This window comes from Aspergillus terreus, genomic scaffold (genome assembly GCF_000149615.1).
Source record: "Aspergillus terreus NIH2624 scaffold_3 genomic scaffold, whole genome shotgun sequence".
Lineage (NCBI taxonomy): Eukaryota > Fungi > Ascomycota > Eurotiomycetes > Eurotiales > Aspergillaceae > Aspergillus > Aspergillus terreus.
In genome coordinates, this window is record NT_165926.1 from 1,633,325 (window position 1) to 1,645,122 (window position 11,798).

Sequence of the window (11,798 nt, forward strand, 5' to 3'; positions counted from 1 at the left end):
CACTGTAGGTTATCACGAAACTATATTGACATATTGTTCATCTGAGATACCTTACGAGGGCAAAATAAAATCATAATAAATGTTGGCTGCAAGTATTAGTCTACTGATCCATTGCCATTGATATTGTACATGGTTATGAAATTGATCGTGATTTTATGACCTCATGATGGAGAAACTTCCTGGGCTCCACAAGCACATATGGATCACGACAAGATCTCGCTGATATTTCCCATGCATGTCACTTTTTGGGTTAAACTTCAAATCAGAAATATGCGGGCCGAAAACACGATGCACATAGGTCTCAGGTCTGTTGTCAGACATTGAGATGAGATTTCGAAAAATCAACATAGAGGAGCGCCCAGCGCTTGGTATATGTGTGCGAAACCGAAGAGAAAACGAGCCACATTATGATTTCGTGAAAGGGATATTCGTCGCGACTGATAGTTTTCGATTGTTGGGATTATTAGCGACGATTACCACGGCCGCCGCCACGGCCACGGCCACGTCCACCGCGACCGCCGCGACCACGACCCGGTCCAAATCCGCCACGACGAGGAAACTGAGGCCGGGCTTCGCGTGGACCAGCGGCCATGCGCATCTGCCGTTCCTCGTCGCTCAAGTCAAATTTGTTTTCGATGCCAATAAGCTCACAGAACTGTGCAGTCTGGGGATTGGTGTATTCGGGGGGCATCTGATCAGTGGTGATAGGAACAGAGGGATCGTAGAACGGAGCAGTCGGGGTAAAGTTCTCAGGAACGGTCATCTTCCCCGCCTTGACCACGTTTTCTTCCACCCATTTCTCCTCTTCCTCGATAAGTGGCCTGTAAGCAAGATCACCCTTGTCTGCTGGCGGCTTAGCGGAAGGGTCACCCAATTGCAGGTCAGGGGCAAAGACGCGCGTGATAGCCAGCCATTCCTTGTCATACTGCAGACGATAAGGCCGTTGGCACTGAACTTGTTCAAGATCAGAAATCGTCTGGAACTCCACAAGCTGAAGGAAGTGACGATTCGGAAGGCATTTGTCCAATGCAAGGAAATCCGTCCGACGGTTGGTAATGGCTTCGGGCAGGGGGCCGTTGATTGGTTCGGGTTCGGATTTAGGTCGCATAAAACTAGCAGGGAGCTGACTGCGAATTTCTTCAGAGACTTCTGTCTGATTCGGTTGAGGGCCCTGCTCAGCGGGGGGGAGGGAGCCTCGAGAATCAGGTGCTGGAGGGTTCTTGGTGGGCAAGTCCTGATCAGAATCACTGTCCAAGTCTAGATCAATCTCATCGGCGTTCTTGACCGGCTTCGGCTCATGCAGTGTCTTTTGCTTCTTAACATCCCGCCCTTCGCCGCCACTCCACTCGACACCAGTGAGTTTGCGTCCAGCGCCATCCATATCAACTTCAACTTTGCGCCAGGTCAAATTGTGTCTCAAACCGGCCATTTCGGCATCATTTGCATCCCGTGCTTGCAAGTCTTCGGGATTTTGAGCAGCCTCCTTCCTGGCCGCAACGGCATGAAAGTTGTTCCACGCGGAGATTCTGCTCTCCACGGTCTCTGACGGCTGGGCTTGGGAATGGGTCTCGACTTCAAGATTAGGAGTAGGCATCGCTTGTTCCGGCTGCGAGGCGACGGCATCACTCTGGGATGGGACCCCTTGGGCACCTTCTGCTGGACGCACGGCATCGGTTTCAGGGTCAAAGACCTCCTTCAGGGAGGATGCGACGGCACCGTCCATTCCGAACGCAGATGGGGCGCTAGACTGCGGTTGGCTCGTCTGTGAAGCAGTCTCCTGAGTTGTGCGGTTTGAGCGGCCGTGTAGTTTATAGTCGCCATGTTCGATAGATGCGACAAATTTGACATGCAAGTGAGCGGAGAACCAGTAAGCCGGGCGCAGGCGGTCCAGAACGTATTTTGCGGCTACGTTGCCGAGTTTTCCGTCTCGTGAGTCCTGCCTAAAATCTCTCTTGATTCTGAAAAGGGCCTCGTAGTCACCAGAATACTCGACCTGTTTGGGCCAGTCGTGGGAAAGACCCAGGTCGACTTGGGTGCGGATTTGCAATAGCTTGCGCACATCGAGCTCTCTGACGTGGTAGATGCTCTGGATATCGTCGCGGTTGTACGGGATTCTTTCAAAGTGGGGCTTTCTATAATCATAACCCTTCCAGATGCCAGAGATTCCCGCGATCCGTAGCGGGCCACAGCGAATGACATTTGCAGCGCCCATGTAATAGATGTTGGGAGCTACCCATCCACCGTAGTAGAGCTCGAAGAGATGATTACCAGCCTCATGGTTACCTCCGATGAAGATGGTCAGGTAAGGGGCAGTGCGTTTGCCGCTGTAATACTCATGGAAGTCGCCCAATTCTTTGTACTTATTGGGGACTGACATGCATGCCATGTCATAGGAATTGCGCACAGCCTGGATGAAGTCAGCACGAAGCCGTTTGGAGATAGAAGATTTTGGTAATATGAGAAAATTACCTGAAAGTCACCTCCGATAATCACGAGATCCACACCGTCCCAGCCTTTGAGACTGGCGGCTTTCTCGACCGAGGCGTAGATATCATTGAGACAGCCATGGCCCTGACGAAGGGTGAGTATTATAACATGGAAGAAGGTAGAACCAAACTGTGAAAAAGAGAGGGATAGAAGAAACCTACACATCCTTCAAGGGCGACTCTGATGGAAGCTGACTTGGGAGACGCTTCCATCGTGATGGCTGTGATGAGGGTGGATGGATGGAAAGGAAGAGAGATAGGAAGGGAGATGGATTTGGGATGGAATCAGAGGCTCCAAAGAAGTATCATAATCTACTGTCAAACAGAAGGAAGATGGATGCAGAAGAAAGGAGACAGAAGACGAGAGGAGGAGAAGAGAAGAGGGGGAGTGAAGGAGGTGGTTGTGTTTGTAGAAGTTGACAGTGAAGTGAGGGAAATCTTGAAAGTTCCGCATTTTTTTTATCTGATCCGCCCCAAGAACAAAAAAAAATCCCCCATCAACCGTTCCGATTGCCGCCCAGTATATGGCTATTATCGCCTTTGTCTGAGTTTATATCCCGTCATAAATTTTACTATTCAAATCATGCCTCTCAGTGATCATACGCCCCGACTGAATTATCTCAAAGACACAGCCAACGCCTTGAGTGTGCTGAGCCCGTCCACAGCGGCCCATCTCATGACCGTCCATCACGGTATTCTCCTCGACGAGTCCCGCCCTCTGACGGCACGACAACAGGAATTGTCTTGTGGAGCATGCGGGAGTATTCGCCGGCCGGAGTACACGAAGACGATTCAGATTGGACCCAAGAAAGGGGAACGCGCTGGGACTAAAGGAACAACCGGCGATGGAGCGGTTGTGTCGCAATGCCTTCGTTGTCGTCGACGGACAATTAAACCCGTTCGAAAGGAACCCACCCGTTCTAATGGTCCCTCCAAAGTAACTTCCACTACATCATCAGTATCGACAACCACCTCAACTTCTGCGGTAGCCTCTCCAGTGGAAGAGAGCGGGAGTACTACCAAGGCTTCCGACAACGCCAGCAGCAAGAAACGCGCCAAAGCCCGCAAACAGGGTGGGCTGCAGGCTCTACTCGCATCAAAAAAGCAGAGTACTACTGGATCATCTTTGGATCTGTTCGATTTTCTCCAGTAGTGAATCCCTTTGCTGTTGGCTTGAATCTATTTTGATGCCAAGATCGGAGGGGCAGTTCATCCGAGCTGATTGGATTGGGACTAGCGCGGGGGAAGCTCTCTCTCTCCTCTTGGCCTCGAAGTGACCTCACTGCCTCTTCGACACCAACCATATCTGTCCACCTCATTTCTTCTTTAACCCTTTGCCCTTTCTCAACTCTCCTTGTCCTTTACTCATCTCGTGCGACCCCATGTCGTCCTACTCCCAAGATGACGATCACGATCCCCAGGCGGACGAGCTCCGCGAGACCGCTTTGGTCACCCTCGAGACATTGATTAGTGCTTGCGGTCCCCAGATGCAACCCTACCTGCCCAACACCATTCGATCGGCCCTCAGATACCTCAAGTATGACCCTAATGTTGCCGACATGGAGGAAGACGAAGAAATGGGGGGCACCCAGGAAGCTGGTTCCGACGATGACGAGACAGAGGAACCTGACCTCGATGATGATGAGTTCGAAGATTTTGAGGAAGAAGGAGGGTACAGTGACATTGACGACATGAGCTGGAAGGTTCGTCGATGCGCTGCGAAGCTTCTCTACACAGTCATCTCGTCCTACGGCCGTGGTCGCGCGCTTGACGACGCATCGCTCTACCAACAGATCTCGCCTGCTCTCATTTCTCGATTCAATAAAGAGCGTGAAGAAAGTGTCAAACTGGAAGTTGTATCGACAATGACTGCTCTCGTTCGCAAGACCGGCGATGGGGCCATTATAATGACGTCAAATGGATTCCTGGAGTCTGTCGGCGGGTCAAAGAATTCCAGGAAGAGAAGACGCCAGGACAGCGATGCCAGCATGATTGACTTCGAGCCAAGCATTGGAACCTCTTCGGCAGTCAGCACGCCCGTAATTGCCCCATCGTCTCCCAAGTCTGGCGCTCAGGCCGACTTGGCCCGTTCGGTGCCCATTATCATTCAGAATCTAGTGAAAATGTGGAAGTCAGCGTCCGTGCCCTTGAAACAAGCCATCATCATCTTGCTCAAGAGCCTCGCTCTCGTACGCTATGGTGGTCTCGCCGATCATCTGCAACAGATTGAAGACCCCATCGCGGATGTGCTCAAGTCCTCCGTGTCCGGCGGTTCTTCGGCCGTCGCAGGCGCTTCGGCCAGTGCGGGCACCCTGCAAACCGAGACTCTCAGCCTAATTGCTGCTATTGCGGAAACGCACACCTCTGACGCTCTCCTCCCGTTCCTCATCGCCCTTATCCCTGGTGTCATTGGGACGGTCAACGACAGAAATTACAAAGTGAGCAGTGAAGCACTGGGTGCCGTGGAACAGATCGTGAAGGCTCTCACCCCGCCTCGTGTGTCGTCAACATCACAAGACCTCGCATCACAGCTGGAGAAATTGTACGATGTTGTTCTCAGCCGCATCACCGACACCAGTGCTGATTTGGAAGTCCGCCAACGGGCGATTCATGTTTTTGGAGTACTACTGGCTCGCACTTCGGGCGAGAAGGGCGCAGCCTTCCTGTCTCCGGACCGTCGATCTAAAGGTCTTTTGATCTTGGTCGATCGTCTTAAGAACGAGACCACACGCCTTGCAGCTGTCCGTGCCGTCGACGACGTTGCGGTTCTCTGCGAGCGTGATGCAGACGTTACTCCAGACTGGGTCAGTGAAGTCACAACAGAGCTGGGCGCTCAGCTACGCAAGTCAGACCGCGTTCTGAGAGGTGCCAGCTTGGAGGCGCTCCGTAGCCTGGCTATGAACCCCTCCACACGTGCCCATTATGATAATGAGACGATGAGCAAGTTGGAGGACTGCATTTTGCCCCTCATTAGCGCCGAAGATTTCCACTTCCTCGCTCCGGCTCTCATTATCCTCGCCAAGTTGATCCCAGGAAACTCCCAGCTCTTGGTCAACGAAAGCCTAGTCTCTACGATCTGCTCGATCGTCCTCTCGCCTTTGGTGGGCACGGTGTTGAAGGCACTGCTGCTCCTTGTCAAGGTCATCGGTGAGGAGGGTGCAGGCGCCTCTCTCATGAAGAAGCTTTTGAGGGATGTCGGTATCAACGGCGACACTTCCGTTGTTGGAAGGGCAATCGGGACTCTGTTAGTCCATGGAGGTCCGAAGTTGGGTGTTAAGATGGAGGATTTCCTGGCGGAGCTGGAAACGGCCCAGGATGCTCAGCGTAAATGTCTTGCCTTGGCAATCCTTGGTGAAATTGGCCTGCGTATGGGCTCTGGCTGCTCGCTGACGCCTGCCCTGTTCATCTCACACTTCAATTCCAAATCAGACAAGGTTAGATTGTCCGCCGCCGTTGCTCTTGGCAATGCCGCTGCCGGCAACGTGAAATCTTATCTGCCAACCATTCTGGGTGGTCTCGAGAAGTCTAACCCTCAGAGTTATCTTCTTCTTCACTCCGTCAAGGAGCTGCTTCAGCATCCTGAAATAGTCCGACCGGATGTGGCACCTTCAGCACTCAAACTCTGGCAGGCGCTACTCGTTGTATCTGAGGAGGAGGACAACCGGGCCGTCGGCGCAGAGTGTGTCGGTCGACTTGCTCTGATTGACCCTGTTGCGTATATCCCACACTTCCAGGTACGGCGCGCATGTTGCTTCTTCGGCATGGTTCTTTCTAACTCAGGTTGCGTTGTATAGGAATGCCTGTCAAGTCCCGATCCAAGCATTCGTGGGGTTGTAATCTCTGCGTTCCGCTACACCCTGTCCGATTCGAGAGACACTTACAATGACGTTTTGAGACCAATGATAGTGCCTCTCTTGGTCAACATGCTCAGCGATCGTGATTTGGGCAATCACCGTCTCGCCCTGACGACATTGAACTCTGCGATCCACAACAAAATGGACATTATTCTCCCACATCTCAGTGAGCTGTTGCCTGCGGTATTCGGTGACACTAAGATCAAGCCGGAACTTATCCGTGAGGTCCAAATGGGTCCGTTTAAGCACCGGGTCGATGACGGCCTGGAATTGCGAAAGGTACGCAGATCGGGCATTACTTGCAACATCCTGTCTTATCTAACATGGAACAGAGCGCATACGAAACTCTCTATGCATCGCTTGACACGACGTTCAGTCTTTCTCACGTTTCCGAATTCTTTGACCGGATCCTAGCCGGCATTGACGATGAACAGGACATCCGCACCATTTGCAATCTCATGACGTCCAAGCTTATCACCCTTGCACCTGAAGAAACCCAACGCTATCTGGACGCTCTCTCCGAGCGTTACAGCGCGGTGTTGTCTTTCAAGCCCAAGGATAATGCAGTGAAGCAAGATCTTGAGAAAGCCCAAGAAGCTTCCATGGGTGTACTCAAGATCAGTCGCGAGCTATGCAAGGCATTCCCCAATGCAGAGGCGAGTAGCGAGCACCACAAGTGGAAGGCATATATGGAATGGGTCCGCAAGACTTTTGCTGGGCAGTTAAAATCGCTAGACACGGAATTTTAAGACTCGGTACGAGTTGTGTGGGAGGGATTTTTTGCAGAAACAAAATGATACTTCTTTTTAGAAGGCGGGCTACACGATATGTCACTTCCCTCGATTTAGCGCTGCGATGAATGACGATGCATGGCCTCAGACAGTTCAACAAGACTACCTAGTTACCACCAAACATCAAAATGACTTCATCATTGGAACTTGTAAGATACCTCATTAGATACTGTCATGGTCTGTAGAGTGATTTCACCAAATTTGCTCTCCCGAGCGCGTAGACTGCATTTGTGTCGATGAAGCCATGCCATTATAAACCCAATTCATCGAGTCCGTGACATCGAAATTCGGCTGTACATAAGGCATCTAACAACAATGTGAGTTAGTACCATTCCAAAACGCCGATTTCATAAAACTTACCGAGAACCACCAGTCACCCATTAGTACATCCGGCAAATTATCACCAGAGAAAGCACTCATTTCTTCGAAATCGATCCCGCATTCGCTCTCATCCACGCCAGCTTTTTCCTGAAAAAAAGCTAGACATCTCGCCGCAGAATCCTCCGCGGCTTTGAGAAGAACCCCCGGAATCAGTTCCTTCGGAGTACCTCGCACGAGGGCATCAATATGCGCACAAGTCATACACAAAAGCATATAGCCTTTGAAATTCATCTCGCTTGTCCCGATACACTTCCAGATCCAATCCTTGGCATCGTCCAGGATGGAGAGAAGATCGCGTCGCAACAACACGGGGCCTAGCTGTTCTTCTTGTATCTGGGTCTTGAGCTCTGCGCTGACGAGACAGCAGATCATCATGGAGGCGTATCGCACGGTCCCGGATGCACAGGTGACAAGTCGGAGCATGTCTTGCAGCTCTGTGGGCGCTATGTCGGCCTGCAAGGAGGATTTCATGATCGAGGACGCCGGGTGAATGGCACACCAGGCCTTGATGCACGAGTCGATGACGACTTTGCGGGAGAATGCGAAGGCCGTTTCGTGCATGGTGGCGGTAAAGAATGGGACATGGAGAGCAAGGAAAGATTGTTGCACGAGCCACTCCAAGCTATGGGTCTGGAATTGTGAGGGATGCTTTCCGCTCTGTGAACGGGAGGCTTGGAGAGCGCGACAGATGGATTTGTAGGATGACCTCAGCTCGGAGTCTAAGCGAAGCGTTTCGTTGTAGCTTTTATGGGCGTCGATGCTGTTGAGGAATTTCAGAATGGCAAGACGGAGGGGGAATAACTTTCGCAAGGCGAGTGCTATGGACATCTGGGTAAATTCTTCTGGGGGTTTGGGGGCAGCATCCTCCGTCGTGATCCGGTCGTCGTCGAAATTACCCGGCGGTTGGGTATCAAAGTCATCTAGCGATAGGAGCGGCGGTCCGCCAGACTCTAGGCTCGTCTGCAGCGTGATTTCCAAGATGGTGCTCCAGAGGCGCCGGTGCATTTCCGCGGTGAACATGTTCTTCCTCCCTGGTAGATAGGAAGGGTCACGGTGCAGTCCCATGAATATTGCCAGGCGCAGGAGGCTCCCAGCAGAGATCCAAACTAAAGTGCCACTGACTCCCACGACGTCACGAGCAAGGATCAACAGGATATTGGTCTGGAGAAACTGCAGGGTAAGGCGAGACTTGGATGCCGGTTCAGAGAACCAGGTCTGGGCCTCGCGAACCCACCGGACAGCCGACGGGAGTAAAGAGAAATTGTCATCATACATGGCGGCTCCCAGAGACAGCACTAGTTTCAGCTGTACCACGAATGCCATGTCTGGTGGATCATCTGATGCCCATAGAGTTTCGTAATCTCGCCTAAATGAGGGTATATGCAAGACGCGACGGACGCTTTCGAATGTCCGCAGGTAGATCTCCACGAGCGAATCAGCTACTTCCTTCGGAGGCATCTCTGCTGTGGGCGAGGTAGGCCATGGAGGAGTCCGACGCAACTTGACTTTCTGGCTCAGGTACTTAGATTTCTGTACGTCATGGCGGACTTTTGATGTCTCATCCAGGAGGAGAGGCTCAACGGTCTCCATCATTTTTAGGTACTGTAGTGCGCATTAGTGCCATATTGTACTGGGGCTTCTCTACTTTGAGGTCTCACTTCAGCGGCACCGTGCACCCAATGGGTTTGACCAAAGAACCGACCTTTGTGCATGATGGTGCTGGTGGTATTTGCGGCCTGGCCGGGACCGAGGTGCTCACGACGAACATGAATCGCCCCAGTTAGGTGAGAGTTTGTTGTTCTAGTATCAAAACTCGGACTGGACGCTTCAGAAGCAGCGACTATCTGGGTGGCTTTCGAGAGCTGCTCCTCAAGCTGTTTGATCTTCAATCTAAGCAGCTCTATTTCCCCAGTAGACGGTAGACTGCCCGGTGTTGAAGGAACGGTGGAGCCAGACACGATTGATGCGGATGAGAGGCTTGGGTCCGTCGTGCCTCTGCCAGTTGTGGAAGATGGGTCAAGGGCTACTGGACGGTGGCGTTCTAGATCACCTACGCAGCCAGAGTTCGCACGTCGCGCCGGAGGTGGTGAGAGACTCTCATAGACGCACTCCGTATTCTTGGACCGGATACAATTGCTGCATGGACTCTGCCTATTACACCTGATTTTCCGTCTTCTGCAGAGAGAGCACGAGCTGGACTTCTCGTCAGAATGGCTTCCAGATCCGGAATACATGAGTACTCACACTGGCGGTCTCCTGCGCCGACGCTCGGGCTCGGCCGTCGGATTCGCTCTTGATGGATTCATATCCATATAACAAGTCCGTCGTTACAGATTTTATGCAATTTACAGGAAAGAAGACGGAGAAAAGCAGAGGGTCCATGTAAGACGACATTCGGGAAGTGCGCAAGTGGTCCGACTGGCCTCCCATTTTCCGCTCCGCCTCCGTCTTATCTCCGATTGTATACACTCCGTCCGAAGTATAAAACAGAATCAGTCATGCTCTCTGCCACAAGAAGGTACACACTTATCCTCTGTACAATTTTCCCTTCCTCTACCCTCAGACCTTCTATAATTTAGAAGGACTTATCAGATATCATAGCATGGACCAACAACAGCCAAAACGAGGCTCATCTCTAGACCAAGAGAGAGAGCCCTCAACGCCAAGTGAGAAGGGTTGCAACGATCTCGAACCAGCTCCTGATGGAGGCACACAGTCTTGGCTTGTTGCTGCCGGAGGCGCCTGCGTCTTTTTCTCTGCGTTGGGTTTCTCAAACTCCTTCGGCGTGTTCGAAGAGTACTATCTCGCGCATCAGCTGCAAGGCGAGACAGCGAATAAGGTCGCCTGGATCGGGTCGATGGCAACATTCCTCCAGTTCGCAATTGGCGCTATTGGGGGACCATTGTTCGACCGGTTTGGTGCATGGGTACGTTCTGTTCTATCCCGCTCTCTGGTCCTGCAGAAGCATACTAACATCCACCAGGTTATCCGACCCACCGCCGTCGTCTACGTATTCGCTATCATGATGACGAGTCTCTGCACAAAGTACTGGCAATTTATGCTCGCGCAGGGGATCCTGTTGGGTGTTTCGATGGGGTTTCTGCAGTTTCCGGCCATGGCTGCGGTAACGCAGTACTTCGATAAGAAGCGAGCCGCTGCACTAGGGCTAGTAACAGCCGGATCGTCCATCGGCGGCGTGGTCATCCCCATTGCGCTGTCCAAGATGCTGAACGGCACGAGTCTGGGTTTTGGATGGTCCGTCCGGGTCATGGGTTTCGTGCTGATCCCTCTGTTGGGCTTCGCAAGCCTCACTGTGCGGCCTCGTCTGCCGCCGCGAAAGACGACTTTCTTCGTCGGAGCCGCCTTCAAGGACTTGCGGTATGATCTCATCGTCGCTGCGTTCTTTTTCATGCTCATTGCCATGTTTGCGCCCCTGTTCTACATCCCCACATATGCCGTCTCAAGAGGCGTAGAGGCCACTCTCGCCTCGTATCTGCTGGCGATCGTGAATGCGGCCTCAACCTTCGGCCGCATCATTCCCGGCGTGCTGGCGGACAAATTTGGTCGCCTAAACGTCTTCGTGATCGGGGGTTTGGCCACTGGGATCGTGGTCTTCTGCTTCAACGAGCCCACGTCCACTGCAGGTCTGGTTGTTTACTCGATTGTTGTTGGCTTTTCCTCAGGGACAATTATCTCCGGGTGTGCTGCGGCGTTAACGGTTTGTATCAAGAATCCCCAGGAGGCGGGTGCATATATCGGGATGGGAATGGCTGTGGCCTCAGTGGCTGCTCTGATAGGACCGCCGGTCAACGGTGCACTCGTCGACCGATACGGCGGGTTCTCTCAGATGTCTATTTTCAGTGGCGTCATGTGTCTTGCTGGCGGATTCATTGCTCTTGGGGCAAAAGCTGCGACGCCTCAAGGCGTTTGGGGGAGAGTATAACCTAGGATGGATGGTCTTTCGTGTACTAGCTTTCTCTGTTCTGATGGTTGAGCTTCGGAATTTGTACGATAGTGGTAAGAGGATACGGACTCAGATACCTTAAAAAGTAGAAATATGTCCGGCGATGTTTGGCGTCAATCGTGTGGTGTACGTCAGACATACCAGTCTACTGCCCGAAGGGCTCCCATGGAGTTCTGCATTCATGCGGCTAAAATCAAAATCCAGTTTGAAATATGAAGAGTAATCTGACAATAACGCCATCTGACAATGCAGTCGACCGCTAGTAAAAACAAATAACCATGCTAAGCCCATGAACCGTCGGGTATCTTCCTAAATCCCACCG

The 11,798-nt window shown here is 52.2% G+C and overlaps 4 protein-coding genes across 4 annotated transcripts; 2 read left to right on the plus strand and 2 right to left on the minus strand.

The window, feature by feature from the left end:
* Nucleotides 1-463: 463 nt before the first annotated feature.
* ATEG_02477 (RNA lariat debranching enzyme) lies at nucleotides 464-2,699 on the minus strand (the record flags this gene model as incomplete). Its single annotated transcript, XM_001211655.1, has 3 exons — nucleotides 464-2,407; nucleotides 2,470-2,571; nucleotides 2,649-2,699. 3 exons carry the CDS (start codon nucleotides 2,697-2,699, stop codon nucleotides 464-466), a joined length of 2,097 nt encoding a protein of 698 aa, XP_001211655.1.
* Nucleotides 2,700-3,868: 1,169 nt separating this feature from the next.
* Nucleotides 3,869-7,089, plus strand: canA (putative cullin binding protein CanA; the record flags this gene model as incomplete). The annotated part of the gene is made up of 3 exons (XM_001211656.1): nucleotides 3,869-6,220; nucleotides 6,281-6,619; nucleotides 6,673-7,089. The coding sequence occupies 3 exons, from the start codon at nucleotides 3,869-3,871 to the stop codon at nucleotides 7,087-7,089; spliced, it is 3,108 nt and encodes a 1,035-aa protein (XP_001211656.1).
* Nucleotides 7,090-7,323: 234 nt separating this feature from the next.
* Nucleotides 7,324-9,224, minus strand: ATEG_02479 (fungal specific transcription factor domain-containing protein; the record flags this gene model as incomplete). The annotated part of the gene is made up of 3 exons (XM_001211657.1): nucleotides 7,324-7,437; nucleotides 7,492-9,114; nucleotides 9,171-9,224. 3 exons carry the CDS (start codon nucleotides 9,222-9,224, stop codon nucleotides 7,324-7,326), a joined length of 1,791 nt encoding a protein of 596 aa, XP_001211657.1.
* An 890-nt stretch (nucleotides 9,225-10,114) lies between these two features.
* ATEG_02480 (MCT family MFS transporter) lies at nucleotides 10,115-11,455 on the plus strand (the record flags this gene model as incomplete). The annotated part of the gene is made up of 2 exons (XM_001211658.1): nucleotides 10,115-10,438; nucleotides 10,496-11,455. The coding sequence occupies 2 exons, from the start codon at nucleotides 10,115-10,117 to the stop codon at nucleotides 11,453-11,455; spliced, it is 1,284 nt and encodes a 427-aa protein (XP_001211658.1).
* Between the last annotated feature and the right edge of the window lie 343 nt (nucleotides 11,456-11,798).